At 35.5% G+C, this 24,833-nt stretch overlaps 2 protein-coding genes across 2 annotated transcripts; one reads left to right on the top strand and one right to left on the bottom strand.

The window, feature by feature from the left end:
- Positions 1–1,435: 1,435 nt before the first annotated feature.
- On the bottom strand, positions 1,436–24,079 carry LOC115989483 (serine/threonine-protein kinase tricorner-like). Its single transcript, XM_031113172.1, has 14 exons — positions 23,931–24,079; positions 14,023–14,289; positions 12,813–12,987; positions 12,469–12,552; positions 10,248–10,489; positions 9,469–9,706; positions 8,329–8,408; positions 8,168–8,252; positions 7,226–7,357; positions 7,025–7,138; positions 6,470–6,517; positions 3,540–3,624; positions 2,017–2,073; positions 1,436–1,918 (listed from the first exon to the last, which is right to left on the bottom strand). The coding sequence occupies exons 2-14, from the start codon at positions 14,232–14,234 to the stop codon at positions 1,788–1,790; spliced, it is 1,683 nt and encodes a 560-aa protein (XP_030969032.1). The 5' UTR covers positions 14,235–14,289; positions 23,931–24,079; the 3' UTR covers positions 1,436–1,787.
- On the top strand, positions 14,337–18,697 carry LOC115989484. The gene has a single exon (XM_031113173.1). It carries the CDS (start codon positions 17,098–17,100, stop codon positions 18,613–18,615), a length of 1,518 nt encoding a protein of 505 aa, XP_030969033.1. The 5' UTR covers positions 14,337–17,097; the 3' UTR covers positions 18,616–18,697.
- Positions 24,080–24,833: the final 754 nt, after the last annotated feature.

Raw genomic sequence — 24,833 nt, 5'->3', positions numbered from 1 at the left:
CAATGCATGCAGGTTTGGAGTCCATTTAGCTGGTCAACTTTAGTGGGAAATCTTCCAGTCTTCAAACTACTCCAAATCTCAGTGACTATGAAGCAAAAGTCACTTTCTTCCGTGTGAACTCAATTCAGACATTGGGATTTCGAAACATGTGATTTTTTAAGTAGGGAGTGTATTAGTGGGCAATCTTCTTAAGGATTTGGGTCGGAAAGAGAAAATCAATGGACATAATTTTTGTGCGACAATTTTTGTTACAGTAGTTTTGATATAGTCAACTATAAGTGGAAGGTCCTTATGAAAGTAATTGTCTATCACTCACAGTTAACCATATAAAAAAAGGTGACAAAAGTTGTGGTCATAGAAGAATTGAGTTGAAAATTGAGGTAATTGAAGAATACCCTCTAGCTCTTTAGTGATTATAGTTTTTCTTCCTTCCTTTTCAGATATGAATATTGTTGTTTGGAGCTGTCGGGGCAAAGAAATCTTCTTCTATGGTGGAGTTGACTTATAATCACAAAGTTGATCTAATGATTACTTTTGAAACTCGGATAGGGGGTCCTAGGGAAGGTGACCTTATCATAAAAATCTTAGTTATTACAGATGAAATTTGTTGATGCAAACCACCTAAGATGGTTATGTGTGTAGTTGTGTCCCTTATGTGTGCTCCCTGCATGTGCAAGGGGTAAAGGAGTGTGGAATGTGCATGAAAAGAACAGAGCCTCCATTAATCTCTATATGACGTTAATCTTGAACATAGGTCATGAGGGTCCTACAGAAAGAAATAAGTATAACCTTGTTTTGAACTAAAAACATAGATTTAGGTATTTGATTTTGTGTGGAGAAGGAGTTAAGTAACCTAAGACACAATATTCAATGACAAATAAATTAAAACAAGTGCATTTGGATGTAGTTTTTTTTTTTTTTTTTTTTTTTTTTTTTTTTTTTTTTTTGAGGCCATGTAATCTTTTGTTGAAAATTTATTTATTGAATGTTAGTTAAAGTATATTTATAACTAAAAAAAAAAAGTGAGATTTTAAAAGTTGTACATGGTAAATAGACTAAAAATTTAGAAGGAAAATTCAGTACCAAACACACATAAATCATTTAAGCTATATGGCATGATGTTTGTGGAGGCTGCGCAGAGGTCAAGTGTTATGACTCACGAGTTTTGTTTGCAGTGAGTTGGTGATTTGAAATATTCTTAGAAGCAAAGATTACTTAAGCAACTGCAATATAATTGCATTTAAATTATTTGTTTAATTTTATATTGATCTAACTAATATGAAATATCATACATACAATTAGAGTGGATCTTATCTCAAGAACAATAACTAGCCATTAAAACGATTATTGATACGGTATAGGGTTTAATGAAAGGTCATGCATTGAATTGTGTATAATAGATTTTATGATTACAGCATCAGCCATAAGCGCAAACTACATAATAAATGACTGATAAACTTTGTTGCAAAAATTACCGTATCATACACCATAAACATAGAGGCCATGAACTTAACCCAAACAGCTTGACATAATTTTACATATACAAAGTTCTAGCGTAAAATTTTCTTCAATTGCTATCCATACTGGTGATTATACAGGAAATGATCTCCACTATTAGTGCATAATTATGTAATCCTTTCTCAACATTTCGGCTACAAAGTATGTAATCCTTGCTATACTGAGCATTGCTTCTCTTAAAAAAGGAAAAAAAAAAATTATATATATATATATATATATATCCTATATCTTTGCTTTGGCTATGGACAATTGTGAACTGCCACTGATTATCATCTCATAGGCTTGTGTTGATGTTGTGCAGGTCTAGCAGAATGAAGCAGTGGCTCAGGGCTTTCAGAGACCTCTGATATTGTACCTGAAACATTGAGAAAGCTTCCCAAAACAGGTGGATCGGGTGTGTCTATGGAGGAAAAACATGGAAATAAGAGGTATGAGAGTGCAGATACATATTGAAATATACAGATAAAGTCAGGCAATTCTAGTTAAAGAAGAGTGTACCAAATAATGACTGAATGGAAGGTCTCTTGGGCTTGTTGGTCTTTTTCTTCAATTGAGCTGCATTGAGGTTAGCCTCTTTAACAGTTAGTGAAAGCTAAAAAACAAAGTCTCAAAACAATTAGATACATCAGGCTATAATGGCCATTAAGTAATGTCAATTTTTTTTATTACAATTCGAATGGTATGATCTACACCTCCGCCCTCTTTTTTGGCATACATAGTAAGGGCCAAGATTGTCAAAATCGGGATCTTACGTAAGATTGTAGGAGGTAGATAGGACCATGAATCGTAAAATCGGATCGTGGATCGTAAGATCTTACCTATTTTCAAATTTGAAGCAAAAAACACATTGATAGTGACTCTGTATATTGAATAATCACATAAATTATGAATCTTCAATAATAAAAATAAATATTTTAATCATATGATGTAATTTGCATGTCCTACATTGCTACGTCTATACTAATGAAACAAATCTATTTAAGTTTTAATGCAATGTATTTAAAAAGTTTAGTGAATGTTTAATTAGAAACCAATCAAGTACCAAAATACTAGCACACTTTTTCCTTCAGCAGCAACTCTTGAACCCTCATCATCATCTAATATTGATAACCAAATGATACAATAGTGATCACACATTCATACTATACACACGTAACATTTTTTTTTTTTTTTTTAATCTATAAAGGAGGCATTAAAATTATTACTTCATTATCTTCATCAAAATCTGTATCATCATCTTTTAGTTGACACCCTTTGCTAACCACTCATCATCCGAAGACAAGTTCTTCAAACCAATTTCTTCTTTTGCACTTGATGGTTTAAGTATTTTCTCTTTTATCTTCAAGTTTTACATAACAAATACCAACTCATTCATTTTTTTTTTTTTTTTTTGGGTTTAAACAATTTTCTCCTTTTTTTAGTGCACTTTAAGTTATACCAATTTTAATAGAGAATTCTCAACTGAGAGATAATATACCAAAGTCATTTGGTCTTACTATTCCAAATGTACTCCAAATACTTTCACAACCTGAAGAGCTATATGTTAAGCTCAATATTCTAATAGCAAAAATTTTCAATTCAAGAAAGTCATCTCCATATGAGTCTCATCACTTAGTTGATACATTTATGAAGTACAATGTCCTAGTCTTGAGATTACAAATTACAACTTATAAAGATGAACTTAAAAAAATAATTTAAAAAAAATAAAAAATAAAAAAACTGATTTTTACGTTTTGGTAAGATCGGTAGGATCCCATACGATCTTATGATCCTACACGATCCTACATGTGATCCTACAATTTTTACAATCCTTGTGCGATTCTAAACGTTTTGGTGAGGTAGGATCGTAAAATCGTGCGATCCTACAATCTAGATCGCGATTTTGACAACCATGGTAAGAGCTGCTATAAAGAATATTTTCAGTAACTATAAACAATATATTATATTTAAGATTAAAAAAAAAACCATAAATGATATATCCCAGCATCATAAGTAAAGAATTTATAAAGGTTGATACAAACCAATGCCAGGTATATGATCCTCGCTCACGATCTCAAAATTCTTGTACGTATAACCAACGAAATTCGCATCCTTGGATGGAAGCATCTGTAATCAAATGAAGTGATAATCAGTCACTACAAACAGACTCACTAAAACTTGGTAGTTCAGACATGCGAAGCAGGGAACCTTTAGCTGCATCAGATTTGTCAAACATAAGCACATCTTAGACACATTTGGCACGTTGAATTCTTTTAGAGAAAACATTTTAACTTACAAAGTTGAAAAGAAAATAATTAAGAAGGAATATTATGAAATATTATTGCAATCATGGACAAACCCCTTATGAAGCTTATCATACAAGTTACATCCCTGGAGAGGGGAGAAATGGAAGAGGGAATATAAGCTTAAGAAAGAAAATATTGTTCTTTAGTTTTCGTTGTTTATATATAAGAAAGCCATGTAACCCGCTAACCCAATACACACTTGGATACCACCCCAAACAATGCCATTAATAATCCAAAGGACTTCTTGAATTTCTGACCACGTTGAGGAGAGATCTCTCTCACATATCCTACACTATACTGCTAGACAATTGGTATAGAAGAGTTAAATTGGAAAAGAGAAAGTTCAACAACAGGTGAATTTATAATGACATCAACAGATGCTGCATTGATATTAAAATTCCTCTGCCACAAAATTATGGGCAAACTGCAAACCATTTCTGTTCCAAAATCATATTCTTGTAATATAAACAAGGCAGTTTAGCTTAAAGCCATAGCAGATATAGATACTTTTAGAATAGTGATTAAATGATTAAATTTATCATTTTTTAATAACTTAAGCTTTTAGGACAAGTGGTACTTTATCATGATATCAAAACATGTGGTTCTGAATCCGAACCTTGTATCAGCTCTATCTCCCATCTAAAAAAGTAAAAATTCCACGTGTTGGGCCTCACATGTTGAGGAGTTTGGGCCCACAAGTGAGAGATAGTATTCTTAAAATAATGGTTAAATGATTAAATTTATTATTTCCTAACAGCTGATTTTGGAAAAGTGGAAATTTATCAAATACCATCTTGAACTTGACAAACTTAACTAGATGCACCAGGCGAGAGGAAAAATGAGAGGGTCCGTTTAACAAAAAAAAAATTATATAAGTAATGAAAATTTTTATTAAAAACTCAAAAAAGAGTCACTCAAGTATACAATAGGGACAGTAGCAATCAAAAACACAAAAAATCGAATGGCTGCCTACTACAGAACCAATCCGATAAAGTTTTGAGGAAAAAATGAGAGGGTCCATTTCATGATTAAGATTTAATTTTCAAGAATATGAGGGTGTACATGGTGCCATTTCAGTTAACATCAATTATCATTCCTTATATGGCAGAATAGAATTTCAAATGACATGGCATCATGTATACCCTTAGATCCCTGGAAGCTAAGTCTTGACCATAAAACATTTCCTTTGAAAGCCTTTGAAACATTTCCTCGTGGAAGTAAAATAATACAGCCAGATACTTATCCTGAATTCTTGGCACATACATCCACTAGTGGTGAAAGCCTTCATACATCCCAGATACATACACTATTCTTGTAGAAGTGAATTAATATAGAAAACACTTGTCTGACAAGGAGGTAATGGAACTAGAGTTGCTGTCATAGCATACTTGAGCCAGATGGAGGAAAGGATTTGATTAAGGGACAAGGGACTCTAAGCAGGAAAATTATCTTCATAAGTTTTTTATATTTATTACCATAACAGATGTATGCAGAAGACTTATGGCTGTAAAGGGGGTTGGGCCGTTGGGGAGGTGTGGGGGGGATAAAAGAAACTAATTTTTGGGTCATTCAATAGAGGTACCCAATTTTGGGCTTCTAGGATCTGACAATGTTCTTATGGGTTTTATAGATGGAAAACTTCTTTGAGGGGCTTAATGGTATAACCTTCCCCCCCACCACCACCACAAAAAAAATAAATAAAATAAAATTCCCCAGGAATCACACAGATGCCCATGGAAGACAGACTCCAATAAGTCCAATGCAACAATTTTCAACACACAGTACCCACTAGTTTGAGTTGGGAGAACTTCATCTCCTTGAATTGCTCTAACATGTTCGAAAGAGTTTAGTATACATCTAATTTTCAGCCATATGTTATATATAGATTGACTAACTCTATGAAACATATAGAAGGATCATTTGGACTTTTCAGAAAAATACATAAACAACCTAAGTGACCTTTTGATAATAAGAATTACTAATGGCAGTAATAAAATAGAAGTAAAGGGAATTCCCGGGAGATCTTCACTATAACAGTATTTTATCATTTGAGTTTTCTATAATTGTGTCCTCTATGTAAAGACAGTGCAGCAATTGCCAACCAAAATAATGATAAGAAGAAGAGCCCAATCCCATCCCAAAAGCCCTTTAAAAGTTGAAAAGGACTTAAGCTTCCATCAACTCAAATCTCTCACAACCATAAATTCTAAATAAAGGTGGTCTGAGACTGAGGTATGTGGTTAACACAGGACAAGTGTGTATTGACTCTTGGTCTGTCCACTTAGGTGAGAAATCATTCTTTCAGCAAGCCCCTAGCCCTGAAATTAAAGAGCTTCCTAATTGGTTGGTAGCCAAAAGAAAAGAAACCAAAGGGGGAAAAATGCTGAAAGGAATTTGCATTCTTTCCTTTCTGCATCGTCCTAACTGCATTTCATTTTCCCCAGTATCTTTATCTACCTTTTCTGAAATACTATCGGAAAGGATCCTCTTAATTGTTTTATTAAGATAATAATGATTACAAACTTCAGAGTTAAACAAACTATGTACTGAAAATAAATTTTAAAAAACATATTAACAAATCAGATAAATAGTCAGATCGGGTCAATAGAAAATTAGAAGTTCCCAAGACAACAAAATATAAAACTAATGCAAATTATAAAACTTGCCTTTCTCCATGGACCCGATTTTGATGAAGATTGTTCCATGGCCGCTGACTGCAGACACAGTGAAATGAATAAATATTACCAATAAAATTGCAAAATGAATTCATCACCCAGAAAGGGGAAAAGAATAATTTATACATGTGTCTTTCAAAGGTCCTTTAGCTCAAGCAGATGAAAAACAAAACATAGCCAATACAATTAATACTTCTAGAAGTCCATTGCCAGGAAACTTCACATGAAATGCACTTCTAAAAGTCCATTGACAGTAAAATTCACGTGCCAACAATTTCAGTCAATGAAGATAAAAGTAAACTAGGGGATAAAATTACTATATATACCAGCAAACATGTCATCAAAGCAAACTGCCATACTATAGAAGCGCTTTAATAAAATGTTGGAATGCTAATATGACAATTACTTCTCTAGATTTTTGACATATAAAAACCAAATTATGGAATGTAGGCATGAGTACTCAATTGTGCATGTGAGAGAAAAGAAACGGCGGTGAAGAGTATCACTTTTTAGAGAAACAAGATGTAAAGAAACCATTACTCTCACCTCTTCAAACTTCTCAAAGTTCTGAGTATCTAACTCATCGTTAACCTCTGGAATGAAAGCAGCTTCCATCTCATATAATCTATCCCACTGTAATCCTTTAAACCATGTGTGTGCCTAATATGAGTTGAAACTTTTGAGTTATAGTAGAAAATAAATTACCCATGTACACAATAAATCAAAAGAGAGTCTAAAAATCCCAACTTTTATTTCAAAAGCTCCTTTTGTCCCAAGCCTTCGCTCAACATTGCAGAGAAGCTTGCAAATGAGATCTTTGGCCTCAGCAGACAGCTTAGCTTCTTCAGGAAATTTCAAATGAGTTCTCCAGTTTACGATCTGCAATGCATGAACTGACCATTTGTTTGATAAGAATATACATATCAGATGTTAGCAGAGATGTCTTCATGTACAATACATAAAGGCAAGATTAATGTTCACACCTCAGGAAAAACAACTATATGGTTATTGCAAATTGCTCAGACGAGACATGAATGTAACATTAACTAATATTATGACATACGTCTGAAAATCTGAGACAAGAAATCAATATTTTAACACACAAGGTTCCCCTAAATTATTGTTAGTTGTTAGTGGGAGAAAAGCGTTGTTTATCATTTTATAGCAAACACAATTTCTTATAAATTTCATAAAATGATTTCAGAATTAGTCTAGTTTCTATTAAATTTCTCTCTCATTGCCTGATATGTAAATGATATGGGAGGTTGTGCGAAATAGAGACAAAAAAGCAATATTAAGGACTTTCCCATTAGGCAACGGCGGTTCCTAAGTGATCATGAGCAAAGACAAGGATTAACACTAGTAAGCAAAGGACCCCCTGTAGGACCCTTCAAAAGAGTGACCAACACACATGGCCAGGAGAAAAAGAAAGGGGTTGGGGATAAGGAGAGCCTTAGCCCTTAGAATCGAAATCCAAACCAACAGTGCTCTATTTTTCCTCACTCCCTCATTGGTCCCTATTTTTAAGTGGCTCACTGCAGATTTTGCAAGAGATTACAACACAAATAAAAATAATCCATTAAAAAACTATATTGCTAATTTTAAATTAATAATAATAAACTCTTCAACAATCTGTATGTCACATATTTACAGAATGTAATGTCATGATGAAGTTAACACCACAATTACCTTTCTGCATGTTGACATTGGTTCTTCAGAATAGAATGGTGGAAAACCCACAAGCATCTCATACATGATTGCTCCAAGAGACCACCTGATACAGATATCTTGTCACCAAATGAAAACAAATTACCTGTCTAGACTGTGATGGTACTAAAGAATCAACTAACCAGTCACACTCCATTCCATATCCTTTCTTCAGTAGTACTTCTGGGGCAATGTAGTCTGGTGTTCCCACTGTTGAATAAGCCTGTATGGCACATGGCAGATCTATTTATATGGAAACATTTACAGTGAACATTTTCCGACAACCAATATAGCAGATCTATTTATATCCTTTCTAGTTTCCTTTAGTAAAATTTTCAACAATAGGAAACAATCCCCAACAACAAAATTTTGAGTTTAAAAAAAAATAGGTCAAGGGGTGGCAGTAGACATAAATTGTCTGGCAACCAGCCAAAAGCTGGCTGGCTAACATAGTAGTCAGTGGTGACCAACAAAATCACTGCAGACCAAATGAGGGTGACTGGTAGAAGAGGGGCCATTGAGAGCAATTGGGGTGCCAGGAAAGGCCACAAATGGTTGGATGGAGGTTGCTGGTAGTAGTACAAGGGTTGAGTCTGCTTCTCAAAAATTTAAGTCATTTTGCCGAATTTAGGCTCAGTTTCTCTTAATTTTACTGGAGTCCCTCAAATACAAGAAAGTACAAAGATATTTTCTGGAAGTTATTTTCTTCAATGGTACCTTCAGATTATGAATATTAGCATAGACCTTCAATATCCCATATTCTACATTGTCAGGACTATTGACATCATTACTCTTATCAACCAAAAATAGGAAATTGACATTTAAATTTCAAAAATGCCATCTTAAGCTGAAATTCCGATCAAATTCCCTCATCCAACCAAAGCCTTAGTATTCCAGTCATGTATATTCTTTTTCCTTTTCCAAAGTTTGATAGAAAAATTCAAATGGAACAATCTAATATGCCATCAAAATATGCAAAGCAGAAATCAAAATTAATTTCTGTAAACAGGAAAAGCTTTTCACCAGTCTAAGCAGGTACTGTAAGTTTGATGACACCTAATTTAGAGAGTCTGCAAAAGTAGCTAAACAAGTGCTGTCTAATGCAATTGAAAAGCGAGCTAAGTGTGAGTGATAAAGGCAATTTTACCAACTTCACAACCAATAATCTACAGTTGCACTTTATATCCAAAATATGCGTTTCATGAGAAACAGAGAATAAAATTTCACCCAGGGAACTAAGCCCCACAAATGATGTGTCAATTCTAGGATAATAGAGAGCATACCAACATTCGCCTGTTTTTTTGCCAGTGCAATAACTGTTCCTGTTGGGTCCGCCTTGGTGCAGAATGCAAATTCGAATGGCTGCTACTCTCCAATGAAGATTTGAAATTCCTTCCCACTCCATGGTCATTCTCACTAAGATTCGGAAAACTACTACAGTCCAAGGGCTTACACAACCCAAAATCCGAAAGCTTAATATGGCCATTACGGTCAAGCAGCAAATTATCAGGCTTGATATCCCTATAACAGAAAGGAAAACTCACTTCCACAGTGGTCTAAGTAGACTTATCAAATGCATGAGGTACATTATAAAGGACCCAAAAGAAAATGTAGCAAATGAAATATTAAACTGGGTACAATATAAATATATATATATATATATTTTTTTTTTAAATGTGGGCCACAAGGATCCTTGACATCAAACATTTTATGACCCAAAATCTCATAAGATGGTTATAAACAGATATGAATGCCTTTCTTCATCATTCTTCCTGCAGATAAGGCTACTTTCTTGAGTTATTAGAGTTATTAGAAAGAACTTGTTTGAAAACGTATACAGAAATATCACTGTTTGAGAAATAATATGAAGTGACAGAAGCAGACTCAGAGCAGATGGCAAGTTTAGGCATACAATATCAAGTAAATACCACCACAAGGTTTTGTATTACTATTAAATGACTTATGCTGTGACCTGTGAGGATATCACCATCATACCCTATGTCTAACAAATGGATATTATTATAGATACTGTGGAACAATGGCATAGATCAATTATATAAACCTGTGGATGTAGTTGTGCTTGTGAATAGACTCGATGGCGAGGACCGTCTCCCCAACATAAAACCTGGCCTCATCCTCACTCAAGGTTTCTTTGCGCATTAGTAATGTCATCATGTCACCACCAGGAAGATATTCCATTATAAGATACAAAAAATCATCATCTTGAAAGGAGCAGTAGAGCTTGACAATGTAAGTACTATCAACTTCCGCAAGAAGATTTCTTTCAGCTTTAACATGTTCCACCTTCAAAAAATAAAAGGATTATTAAATAATAAAAAAATGTTACACATACAATAAGCAAATCCCTTTTTCACAAAAAAAATACAATCAGCAAGGAAATATGAATTGAAATTCCAGTGGCAAAGCCAGGATTTTAAACTAGGAGGGGCAAGAATAAAAGAGAAGGTTGAAATCAAAGTTAATTTGAAATTTTTAATCAATATGAATTGTAAAAGAAATTAACGATTAAATTTTCATTGTAAACAATAATTTATTTTTCATGCTTAGGGTCAATTTTTTTCTGAATTTTCATTAATGATTTTTCATATCTTCCAATCATTGCATGATTATTGATTTCCTTATTGTTGTATATCTCAAATATTCCTTTCTCAATATACTTAAACTTATTAAAAGATAAGTGTTATACAAAATATAGTTGTTATTATGCTAAAAAAACATATTTATAAACAACTACATTGTTCGATCGGGATTCTATAACAGTACATATTTCATAAAATTTAAATATATATATATATATGAAAATTAATCAATATGCAAAATAAATGAGATCTATAATGTCAAAGAAAAATTGTTTTTTCTTAAGTTTTTTTGGCCTTTAACAAGACAAATTTTGATCCTAAAAAACCAAGAGCATGATCCCAGTCTGTTTGAGAAAATTATGTGCAAATAATCGACATGTTTAATGCAAAAAATTGATTAATTTTTTAACATAAATACAACAAAAACAACAAGCCTTAGGTTGGCGGTTGGCCACATGTATCCTATCCAAAATCATACTCTCTATCAAGAGCATGATCCCAGTCTGTTTGAAGAAATTATATGCAAATAATTGACATGTTTAATGCTAAAAATTGATTAAATTTTTAACATAAATACAAAAAAAACAACAAGCCTTTGTCAGATTGGCGGTTGGCCACATGTATCCTATCCAAAATCATACTCTCTATCACCTCCTTAATTGACATGTCATTTTTTACTATTTCTACTAATGTTATTTTTTGTCTTCCTTTATATTTTCTCATTCCCATGACTTGAATCAACTCACTTTTCCTCAAAGGTGCATTAATCACTCTCCTTTTACACGACCAAACCATCTTGAAAAGGGCTGAAGTAATATCGGATCAATATTTTGATGTGCCAAAAAGTACTGTCGCCTAGAAGTTTAAGAGGAGGCTGGTCCCCTAGTCCATTCTATGAACCAAGAAACATATGTGTTGCCTAAAATGATGGTTCCTGTTATTGATTTTGTCATTCCAGAAAATTTAAATGCACCAATTGGAAAGAAGGATGTTATGCTGTCATCATGTATACCTCCAAGATAGAAGATGAAAGGGTGTCAAGGCCAAACCTTTTATCTTTTACTAAGGTTACAACGGATCTTATTTATGGTTCTATTATGTTATGGGGTTTCTATTTGTGAGTTTTACCATTTCTAAGGTTTGTGCTTAGGGTTTGTTTGGCTAAGCTTATTTTGTTTATTAGGCTAGGCAGCTTGTTAGAGATTCAATGTTTACTACAGAAAATTGTACTCTATGCTGGGTCCCAATCTTGTCACTATTATTTAATGTGGGACCTCACTCACATGTGTACACCCAACACTTTTAACCCCACTTAACTTATCAAAAATATATAAAAAAACACTTTAACCCCACTAATGTTTTAAACAAAATAAGCTCATCCAAACAAACTCATATTATTTAATGTGAGACCTCACTCAAATGTGTACACCCAACACTTTTAACCCCACTTAACTTATCAAAAATAAATAAATAAACACTTTAACCCCACTAATGTTTTAAACAAAAAAAGCTCATCCAAACAAACTCATAGTGATTAAAACTTAGTACTAACCTTTTTAATAAGTCCCCTACAGTAAAAATATTATTAAGGTAGGTTTTGTGGTGTCATTGCATCAGGTGTATGGGCTGTTAGTTATTTATTCAGACTTCATTTCAGTAAAGTACTACTGCTTCAAAAAGTACCTGGCCTCTGCGGAGCATCTCAGATTTCTTCAGCTTCTTCATTGCATAAACATGCCTAGTAGCTTTCTCTCTGCAAAGTCTCACCTGCACATTTACAGCAAATATGTTAGTGATACAGTCACCATACTTAAAAATCTAAAACTGTAGGGGAAGGCAGATATACCTTAACACCCTTTTTTCAATACAGTTTTTTTGCTTATAAAAAAAATCTTTTTTTATTTTTTTATTTATAATTACTTACGAAAAAAAAAGGTTAGTTAGAGAAAAATGGTAAAAGATCTTTTGGGAAGAAAGAGACCAGCACATTGACATTACAATACTAGAAGGCAAAGTAAGAATAGAACCTCCCCAAATGCACCCCTTCCTATAATGGTCAAAAGTTCAAAATCATCAACACCCATCTTATGTCTTTGAAGGCGCATATATTCTGTCTCCTGTTGCTCTAAATATTTCAGAATATCCATTTGCTCTTCCTTCGAAACTTCAGCATCAGCAAGCTTTCTCTCCACTATCCAGCGCCTATTTTAGGAGGAACACTAAGTAAGTACAACATGGAATTACTTGATGAGACCAATATGTTTACAAGCAAAGGGAAAATTTTATTGCATTCAATAGAAGCAAGAACTAACAGGCAGGAAATAAAGACAATACAACAATACTAATCAACACATGCACAATGGAGTACAAAATGAAGGGAAATTTGCAAAATTAGACTTTGTTGTTTTGGCATATAACAATTTCCTGGGGAAAATGTCTTCAGTGGAAAATATTTTCAATGGATTTTCTGTTATATGGTTGAGACTGAAATAAATTTTCAGTGTTTGGCTGTATTGAAAATAACTTCAGTAAAATAAAAAATAAAAAACTCACAAGAAAAAGGTAGTAATGGTTGTACAGCACTGGTGATGGAGAAGTTAGAGGGAAGAGGGAGAGGAAGATGGTGGTGGTGGGAAGAAAGAGGGAGTAAAGGAAGGAGGAAATGATGGTAGCAACAGCGTAGTGGTGGCAAGGCGTACTTATACATTAATTCACTGCATTAATATTTATACTTCAATTTAATTGGAATAAGCTTAATGTTAAAAAGAAGAGCTGCTCTTTTTTTCATACTTCTGAAACTTTTCAAACCACTGGAAATAATTGTTCCTTTTTGTGTATTAAATGCCTGGATTTCACACTTTAATCTCAGATTAAAGGTTAGACTACAAGAAAAATGGTATTGCTTCTTGAAGATTTATATAAGTACACAAAAGTTAAGCATTATAGCTGCAATTCCAATCATGCAAAATTTAGAAAGAATAAAAAAATTCATGGAAGAAATCCAAACAACAAAATGACCGAACTCAAAGATAAAATCAATAGAAGTATTCCAAGTCATGACTCAGGAAGTAAACACAAGCCAAGAATGGTCAAAAGTCCAACATTATGCCACCACATTGCAGAAGAAACTACATCATAACAATGTCAAAATAAATAAAAAGAAAAAGCGCAAACATTTCTCCAACACATAGAACAGTCCCTCACAGCATCAGGTCATATAAGTGTTGACAAACTTACCTCTCCTTCCTATCTTGCAAACACTTCATTTGGGACTTGTAATGGTTCTCAATATACTGCTTGGCTGCTGCTGCCCTCTGTTGTGCTGCATCTGAAGGTACTTCATCATTCACAGACTTATGTGCATCCTTCCCACTTTCCGTTTCCTTCTTGGAGGGTTCAGTTTTCACTCTAGGTTGGAATTTCTTAAACCAACTCCTTGCAGAATCCATCACTCTCGCATTCAATCACAACGTTGCATTCTTCTTCCAATTCTATAAACAATAACTTTAAAAAAAAAAATCATCAATTTTGTGTTCCAAAAATCAGATTATGATCAGCAAGATGATGAGTAATACTAAAAACAGAAATAGCATCATAATTTACACAATTATTTTAAAAATCGAAAATTTACATGGAAATAAGGTTTAAATGCACTGTTAGTCCCTAAAATTTAGCACATGAACGACTTTCATCCCTAAAGTTTAAAGTGCTCACTTTTAGTCCCTTAGATGACATGGAAAAACTTAAAACTGAAACGTCATCACTCCTTAGGGACTCCCTAAAATTCAGCACGACTTTGATTCTTGAAGTTTAAAGTGCTCACTTTTAGTCCCTTAGATGTCGTGGAAAAACTTAAAACTAACACGTCATCACTCCTTAGGGACTCCCTAAAATTTAGCACTTGAGCGACTAAGGGCCGTTTGGTATGGCAGTCTAAAAACAATAACTTTAAAAAAGAAAAATCGTCAATTTTGTGTTCCAAAAATCAGATTATGATCAGCAAGATGATTCAAGAGTAATACTAAAAACAGAAATAGCATCACAATTTACACAATTATTTTAAAAAACGAAAATTTACATGGAAATAAGGTTTAAATGCACTGTTAGTCCCTAAAATTTAGCACATGAGCGACTTTCATCCCTAAAGTTTAAAGTGCTTGCTTTTAGTCCCTTAGATGACATGGAAAAACTTAAAATTTACATGGAAATAAGGTTTAAATGCACTGTTAGTCCCTAAAATTTAGCACATGAACGACTTTCATCCCTAAAGTTTAAAGTGCTCACTTTTAGTCCCTTAGATGACATGGAAAAACTTAAAACTGACACGTCATCACTCCTTAGGGACTCCCTAAAATTCAGCATGACTTTGATTCTTGAAGTTTAAAGTGCTCACTTTTAGTCCATTAGATGACATGTAAAAACTTAAAACTGACATGTCATCACTCCTTAGGGACTCCCTAAAATTTAGCACTTGAGCGACTGAGGGCCGTTTGGTATGGTAGTTTAAAAACAATAACTTTAAAAAAGAAAAATCATCAATTTTGTGTTCCAAAAATCAGATTATGATCAGCAAGATGATTCAAGAGTAATACTAAAAACAGAAATAGCATCACAATTTACACAATTATTTTAAAAAACAAAAATTTACATGGCAAAAAGGTTTAAATGCACTGTTAGTCCCTAAGATTTAGCACATGAGCGACTTTCATCCCTAAAGTTTAAAGTGCTCGCTTTTGGTCCCTTAGATGACATGGAAAAACTTAAAACTAACACGTCATCACTCCTTAGGGACTCCCTAAAATTCAGCACATGACTTTGATTCTTAAAGTTTAAAGTGCTCACTTTTAGTCCCTTAGGTCATCACTCCTTAGGGACTCCCTAAAATTCAGCATACGACTTTGATTCTTGAAGTTTAAAGTGCTCACTTTTAGTCCCTTAAATGATGTGGAAAAACTTAAAACTGACACATCATCACTCCTTAGGGACTCCCTAAAATTTAGCACTTGAGCGACTAAGGGCCGTTTGGTATGGTAGTTTAAGTAACACTTTTCAGCTTTTAAACAATATTACACATATTTCCAAAAAATACAAACAACGTTACCAAACAGCCCCTTTGATTCTTGAAGTTTAAAGTGCTCACTTTTAGTCCCTTAGATGACATAGAAAAACTTAAAACTGACACGTCATCACTCCTTAGGGACTCCCTAAAATTTAGCACTTGAGCAACTTTGATTCTTGAAATTTAAAGTGCTCACTTTTAGTCCCTTAGATGATGTGGCAAAACTTAAAACTGACACGTCATCACTCCTTAGGGACTCCCTAAAATTTAGCACATGAGCAACTTTGATTCTTGAAATTTAAAGTGATCACTTTTAGTCCCTAATATGACGTGGCAAAACTTAAAACTGACACGACATCACTCCTTAAGAACTCCCTAAAATTTAGGACATGAGCGACTTTAATCCCTAAAGTTGAAATTTGCTCGCTTTTAGTCCCTTATATGACATGGCAAAACTTAAAACTAACAATCACTCCTTAGGGACTCCCTGAAATTTAGGACATGAGCGTCTTTAATCCCTAAAGTTTAAATTTGCTCGCTTTTAATCCCTTATTTGACATGGCAAAACTTAAAATTGACACGTCATCACCCCTTAGGGACTCCCAAAAATTTAGTATGAGCAACTTTAATCCCTAAAGTTTAAATTTGCTCGCTTTTAGTCCCTTAGATGACGTGGCAAAACTTAAAACTGACACGTCATCACTCCTTAGGGACTCCCTAAAATTTAGGACATAAGCGTCTTTAATCCTTAAAGTTTAAATTTGCTCGCTTTTAGAACCTTATATGACATGGCAAAACTTAAAACTAATACATCGTCACTCCTTAAGGACTCCCTAAAATGTTAAGGAGCTAGCTGCATCAGGTTGTATAGCTGAGTGTAGTGTATAGGTACATTGGATTAGATCATGACATGTGCTGAGATTGTATTTAGACACGTGATCTTGATTGGATTAAGCATGTGCTGATTGTATGAAGCATGTGCTGATATATTGGCAGTTAGCTGGGTAGTTAGGCAGTTAGTTAGTTACTTGGCAGTTAGAGATTGGCATGAGGGTATATGAGAGGATTGTACGGTGAGGCAGAGGGGTATGTGAATGTAATGCAATTTTGTTCTTAACCATTTCCAATCTTTTCCCTTTTCTTGTGGAGGCCTGGTTGTCCTTGAAATCAACCAGAAAAATATCTTCAATTGTCCAAAGTCAATTGACAAATTGAAGAGACTTAATAATTGGCATCAGAGCAGTAACTGATCCATGGCAGAAACAAGAGCTACGACAAATAGTGAGAAAATTGCAACTTTAGCTGCCAAGTTCGAAGGGCATGATGTTACCTTGTTGGAGATGAAGCAACAATTGGTTGTAATTGCTCAATTTATGCAAAAGGTGGATCAAAGATTGAGTAATACAAAGGTACGGGTTCAAGAAGAAAATCAGAGAGGGATTCAGAATGTGGAAAACTCCATTGTTGTATCAGGTGCCAAGCCTTTGAGATTGGAGTTCCCTCATTTCTCAGGGGTAGATTCAGCTTCATGGATTTACAAGTCTAATCAATTCTATGCTTACTACAACACCCCTGAACATCAAAAGGCTCTAATGGCATTGTATCACATGGACGAGGAAGCCTTAATTTGGTTTCAAGATGCTGAGAATTCTGGTTTGTTCAGTGATTGGAAGGCATTTGTTAACGCAGTGCATGTAAGGTTTGGTGCTACTTCTTATGATGATCCAATGGAGTCACTCACAAGATTGAAGCAGACCTGTTCTGTTATTGCTTATAAAGGGCAATTTGAGGCTATTTCTAATAGGGTTCGAAGCTTGTCTGAGCCTCAAAAACTGAGTTGTTTTCTCAGTGGGCTTAAGGATGAAGTGAGACTTCCTGTAAGGATGTTAGGTTCCAAGAACCTTAATGAAGCTTTTGGCCTTGCTAAGATGCAAGAGGAGTATCTCTGGAGTTGTAGAAGGTCTAGCAAGATTCCTCATGATGGTTCAAGACCATCCATTCTTGGAATTCCTAAGCCTAAGAACAGCATCTCTACATCAGAATCAAGAACCAAGGTGCCTCTGCAAAGACTGACAGCTGCTCATATGGAAGAAAGGAGGAAGAAGGGTCTATGTTATCATTGTAATGAGAAGTGGCAGAGTGGACATCAGTGTAAGGGAGCAAGGATTTTTCTCTTAGGAGTTTCTTTTTCTCAAGAATTGCCTTCCTCTGGTCCACAACTTGTGCAGTTGGAGGCAGATGGGTCTGTGGTCTTGTCAGAAGGTCAGGATGTGCTGCAAGATCCACCTGAGATTACACTATATGCATTAGTGGGCAGTCCTTCTCCAGGCACAATGAGAATTGAAGGGAAAATTCAAGGGCACTGCTTGGTGATTCTTATTGACACTAGCAGTACCCACAATTTTCTAGATGCTGGGTTGTGTTCAAGCTTGAAGTTGGCCATTGATCCAGATCTAGCTTTTGATGTGAAGATAGCCAATGGGGCTACAGTGAAGTCACTTGGTGCTTGTCAAGATTTGCAAGTTCAAGTGCAAGGTCATCACTTTTGTATGGATCTTAATGTGCTTCCTTTAGGAGGGTGTGATTTAGTTTTGGGTACTCAGTGGCTCAAAACATTGGGGTTAATACAGTGGGACTTCAATCTGCTTACTATGGCATTTCAGTGGCTTGGCAAGACAGTGGTTCAAAAGGGATTGAGGCCATCTCATTCCTCCCTTCAAGATGCAAGCCATTTCTTCAAGAAACCTGCTAGGAAGGGCCTTTTGTTGTAGATCACAACCCAACTTTTCACTGCTGAACCTACCTTGCCTGTACTTGAACTAGAGTCTTTATTGGAAGAATTTGCAGTTGTGTTTGAGGTTCCTCAAGGCTTGCCTCCTTCTCGGGGTCATGAGCATAGCATTCCACTGAAGGAGGGCACTCAAGCAGTGTGTGGAAGGCCTTACAAGTATCCCTATTTTCAGAAAACTGAAATTGAGAAAATTGTTAAAGAACTTTTAGAAGTTGGCTCTATTAGACCAAGCCAAAGCCCATTTTCATCACCTGTTCTGTTAGTTAGGAAAGCTGATGGATCTTGGCGAATGTGTATAGATTATAGAGCTCTAAATCAAGTCACTATTAAAGATAAGTTTCCTATACCAGTAGTGGATGAACTGCTTGATGAATTATGTGGTTCAATGATCTTTTCTAAGCTTAATTTAAGGTCTTGTTACCATCAAATTAGAATGAAAGCTGAGGATGTACCTAAAACTGCATTTAGGACTCAAGAGGGTCACTACGAATTCTTGGTGATGCCTTTTGGTCTCACAAATGCTCCTTCCACTTTCCAAGCTCTTATGAATGATACCTTTAAACCATTTTTGAGGAAGTTTGTTCTAGTTATTTTTTTATGATATCTTGGTCTATAGTCAGTCCTTAGCAGACCACTTGAATCACTTAAGGGCAGTGCTTAGTGTTTTGCTTCAAAATCAGCTTTATGCTAAGAAGAGCAAGTGTTCCTTTGGCTGCTCTGAAGTGAAGTATTTGGGGCACATTGTGTCAAGTGAGGGTGTCAAAACTAATCCTAAGAAAGTTATGGCTATGCAGCAATGGCCAACTCCTACTTGTGTGAAAGCTTTGAGAGGTTTTTTGAGGCTCACGGGTTATTACAGGAAGTTTATCAGAAATTATGGTCTCATAGCTGCACCCTTGACTAATTTGCTGAGAAAGGATGCTTTTAAATGGACTGTTGAGGGTAATTCTGCCTTTCAACACCTCAAGGCTGCTGTCATGAATCCCCCTGTCTTAGCTTTACCTGATTTCTCTAAGCCATTTATTATTGAGTGTGATGCCTCAGGAGTGGGAATAGGTGCTGTTTTGATGCAAGGACAGAGACCTATAGCCTTCCACAGTCAAGCTTTGAAGGGCAGAAGTTTGCACCTTTCTACTTATGAAAAGGAGTTCTTGGCCTTGGTTACAGCTGTCAAAAGGTGGAGACCTTATCTTCTTGGCAAGCCATTCATCATAAAAACCGATCACCAAAGCTTGCAATTCTTGTTAGAGCAGAAAATAGGCACCCCCAACACAGCAAAAATGGATTTCTAAGCTTTTGGGTTATGCTTTTGTAGTGGAGTACAAGAACGGTCAAGATAACAAGGTTGTTGATGCCTTGTCCAGACTGGGATGCTCTTTTGATGAGGTGGCAGACCCTAATGCACACCTATTTCTCATTTCCTTTCCAAGCATTACTTGGATTGAGGAATTACAACAAAGTTATCTCAAAGATGAGGTGTCACAACAGCTCTTGACTGCTCTTAAGCAAGGCACTGCTCCTAAGCATTACACTTTGCATAATGGTCTGATTCTATATAAAGGAAGGATACTTTTGGGGCCATCCTGTTGTTTAATACCTAAGGTGTTGTCTCATGTTCATGACAGTCCCCTGGGTGGCCATTCTGGGTACTTGAAATCTTTTCATAGGTTGAGGCAAGACTTTTGGTGGCAGGGTATGAAGCCTGACTTGAAGACTTATATCAAGGAATGTGTTGTATGTCAACAGATGAAGCATGAGACTTGTAGGCCAGCTGGGTTGTTGTAGCCACTTCCCATTCCTTCTAAGCCTTGGTCTGATATTAGCATGGACTTTGTGGAAGGTCTTCCAAAATCTCATAGAATGGATGTTGTCTTTGTGGTAGTGGATCGGCTTACTAAGTATGTCCACTTTATTGCCTTATCTCATCCTTATTCAACCTCCAAGGTTGCTACCTTATTTGTTCAACATGTGTTCAAACTACATGGGATGCCTAGTTCAATTGTTAGTGATAGGGATCCTGCCTTTACTTCCCTTTTCTGGTCTGAGCTGATGAGGTTGCAGGGTGTTCAATTGGCCATGTCTTCTTCTTATCACCCTCAAACTGATGGCCAAACTAAGGTGGTGAATAGGAGTCTTGAGCAGTACCTTAGGTCCTTCACTAGTGATAGACCAGCTAAATGGGTTGAGTGGTTACCTTTGTGTGAGTATTGGTTCAATACTAACTTCCACGTTTCAACTAAATGTACTCCCTTTGAAGCTTTATATGGTATCCCTCGCCCTAAACTCCTTGATTATATTCCTAGTACCATTAAGGTTGAGGCTGTGGATAGGCAACTGCATTCTAGGCAAGAGTTGATTGCTGTTTTGAGGCATAATTTGGTGCAAGCTCAAAATGCCATGAAACTACAAGCAGACAAGCATAGATCAGATAGATTTTTTGAAGTTGGTGACTAGGTTTACTTGAGGTTGCAGCCATTTAAGCAGAAATCCCTGGCTCACAGGGCTTCTCACAAGCTCTCTCTGAGGTTCTATGAACCCTTCCAACTTCTTCAGAGGATTGGAGCTGCTGCTTACAAGTTGCAATTACCTCCTGAATCCAGAATTCATCCAATTCATAGCAATTGAAGTATTTAAGAACAAAGACATTCTACACTATACCTCTCCCTCCATTCAACATTCTACTTCTTCACAAGGCCTGTGTTAGGTTCTAAATGTTTAGAACAATTGGCAAATCGTGAACACAAACTTGTCTAGATATAGATCTTAGAGTCTATAGGTTTTATTAAACAATGCTCAAGATGATTCAAGTCAAGATTCAAGAACATACAAGCTGCAGGAAGAAGATTTCATAAACTGTCTGGTTCGATCGATCGAAAGACAGACTCGATCAATCGAAAGTCGTATCTGTAGAATTTTAATTGAGCCCAAACAGCAGTTTAAGCCCATTTAGGATTAGGGTTTCTAATCTACTTCTCCCAGTATATAAAGAAAACCCTAAGCACGTTTTTATAAGGTTTTTCAGAGAGAAAAGAGTGTGCCTCTTTTGTATTTAGGGTTTTGTTCCTAAAAAGCTCTCTTATGTCATCTACCGGTGCTATTCCTTGAAGAATCTCAAGATCCGATATTGTAGAAGTTGCTTCCTTCTCTTGTCATCAAAGGTGTTGATGATCTAAACCTTCAAGGGTGGTCTTGGAGTCACAAACATGAGAGTTTGTGTTGCTAAACCTTTGAGTGGGATCTCAAAGTCACAAACGGGGGTGTTTGTGTTTTGCAAAAGCCAAAGAAAGAAGGAGTCTGTGGATTCGGAGCTTGCACGTGGTCGTGTCAGTAAGTTCTACTGGTGGGTAGCAACAAGAACTTCGAGAGTGGGGGCTTGTAAGTCTTATTGTATGAACTTCGATTCTTTCTAGGGGATTTGCTTTTTACCTTGAGGATAGTTAGGTTAAATCCTCCCCAGGTTTTTTACCGGTTTGGTTTTCCTGGGTGATCATATCATTGTCTTATTTATTTTCCGCTGCTATGCATGATATGATTGTTTGATTGTAATAACCTAGACTTGGAATTTGGACTAAGTAACAACTTGGCTAATTACCTAGGTTAATTTGATTGTGGTTTTAAGAGGTCTAAAAACTAACAACCTGAGATAACTAAGTGAAGAATTTGTGAACATTCTTTGAGGTATGAGGTGAATACTTCAATAAAGCTATTAATTCGTTATGGTTTCTTTGTTCTTAAAAAAAAGAATCAATTGGGACAACTTCTTCAGAGGTTTTCTATGTTTCTTGCCTTAAGAAGCAATTGGGGCAACACGTTCTTCCAATTCCTACCCTACCAGCTGTGAATGATGTGGGAGTTCTCAATCCTGAACCAGTGGCTATTTTGGACAGCAGGGAGCTCAATCTACACTCAAGGGTCATTGCTGAGTTGTTGGTTCAGTGGCAAGGGGGTTCTGCAAAAGATGCCACTTGGGAACCCCTGCATTCTCTTTCAAGGCAGTTCCCTCACCTTGTGGGCAAGGTGTTTTAAGGAGGGGGTATTGTTAAGGAGCTAGCTGCATCAGGTTGTATAGCTGAGTGTGGTTGTATAGCTGAGTGTAGTGTATAGGTACATTGGATTAGATCATGACATGTGCTGAGATTGTATTTAGACATGTGATCTTTATTGTATTAAGCATGTGCTGATTGTATGAAGCATGTGCTGATGTATTGGCAGTTAGCTGGGTAGTTAGGCAGTTAGTTAGTTACTTGGCAGTTAGAGATTGGCATGAGGGTATAAGAGAGGATTGTACGGTGAGGCAGAGGGGTATGTGAATGTAATGCAATTTTGTTCTTAACCATTTCCAATCTTTTCCCTTTTCTTCTGGAGGCCCAGTTGTCCTTGAATCAACCAGAAAAATATCTTCAATTGTCCAAAGTCAATTGACAGATTGAAGAGACTCAATATAAAATTTAGTATGAGCAACTTTAATCCCTGAAGTTTAAATTTACTCGCTTTTAGTCCATTAGACGACGTGGCAAAACTTAAAACTGATAAGTCATCACTACTTAGGGACTCCCTAAAATTTAGCACCTGAGTGACTCTAATCCCTGAATTTTAAATTTGCTCGCTTTTAGTCCCTTAGATGACTTAGCAAGACTTGAAACTGACACGTCATCACTCTGTACTCCATAGGGACTAAAAGAGAACACTTTCAGTTTGTAAGGAACTAAAATCTATCACTTCAAGTTTCTCATGGACTAAAAATCTATCACTTCAAGTTTATTAGGGACTAAAATCGATCACCTCAAGTTTTGTAAGGACTAAAACCGACCACTTTAAATTTGTTAGGGACTATAAGCAATCAGTTTAAACTACTTCAGGGACTAAAATCGCTCATAGTCTAAAGTTTAGGGAAAATCAGCACACATAACCCACTATGATGAATAAAACAACATGTATAGTTAGATTCACAGTTCACTATACTTGACTCTCTTAACAAGCTTGAAAATTTATACTATCAGTTTTGTTTGGCTAACGAGAAACCAAAAGGACACTAAACAACAAGAAAATCAAACCATCGTGTACATAGCAAAACTGTAAAAATACAAATTAAACACTCAATCAACTATTTTACAGCTACACAAAACTGACCAAAGGTCAATCTAATATCAATTAGGGTTTGCTCTTCACACTCTTTCATTTTCAAAAAAAAAAAAAAAAACAAAAAATTGTCTTTCTCTGGAATTCACGTTCAGAAAACAAATCACCGGAAAAAAAAAATTAAATAAATAGAGAGAGTGGAATTAAAAAGAGTACCTAATGGCAGGAATTGCAGAGAAAGAGCAAGGAATTGAAACTCATGGAAAACTCATTCACATGCAAACTAACACTTTAACTGTCACAACAACCAGCCCCACCTTGTGACTTTTTGTGTACTCTTATCCTTGCTAACAAGGAAAATTTCTTTCAAAAGGAATTTGTTTTTAATATTTTAAAAATAAAATAAAAAAAGATTTTGAAAGTTCTACCTAGTACCCGTGATGACTGACACGTGGCAGTTTGGTGACGGTGAGGCGGGCGTGATTTGAACAACGTGAAAGCACGATCAAATGCTTTATTGCCACGTCGGATGGGCATAAATGCGCGCGAAATTGGGCTTTACGCGTTTTTTTTAAGGGTGGGGTAATCTTGGCCGTACACGTGTTACGGGTGTTGTGTAAGCAAGTGATGTGGTAGGTGATAGGTGACCCAGCGTTTGTTTGTGAGAGTCTGGAAACTGGAAAGTGAAAAACCGCGTGGATAACTGAACCATGGTTAAGCTTACGCAGTTCAGGTTTAAAGAGCAATGCGGACCATGCCATTGCTTATCGCCCAAAACAAGAATAAAAATTAATTCATATTTTATTTATTTTACCATTATTGTAGTATAAATTATGATAAATATTATTATTGCTAGGTTAAAAAGTAATTTTAGATATGAGTACAAAGTAAAACCAATAATAACTTCTAGACTGTAACATGAATTATTGTGAAAACTAGTGAAAGTCTCGTGCATTGCACGGCTTTAACCATGAATTTTCTTTCTTTTTTTTTGAGAAATAATAACAAAATGAGTTATTATTACATAATTTTAAAACTCGTTTCTAACTAAATGAATGATTATTATTATATAAAATGCATAATTTTGTATATTTGTCCCCATATATAATATCTGTAATT

This window comes from Quercus lobata, chromosome 5 (assembly GCF_001633185.2).
Source record: "Quercus lobata isolate SW786 chromosome 5, ValleyOak3.0 Primary Assembly, whole genome shotgun sequence".
Classification (NCBI taxonomy): Eukaryota; Viridiplantae; Streptophyta; class Magnoliopsida; order Fagales; family Fagaceae; genus Quercus; species Quercus lobata.
The sequence above is the reverse complement of the archived record's forward strand: the minus strand, read 5'-3'. Positions and strand labels throughout refer to the sequence as shown.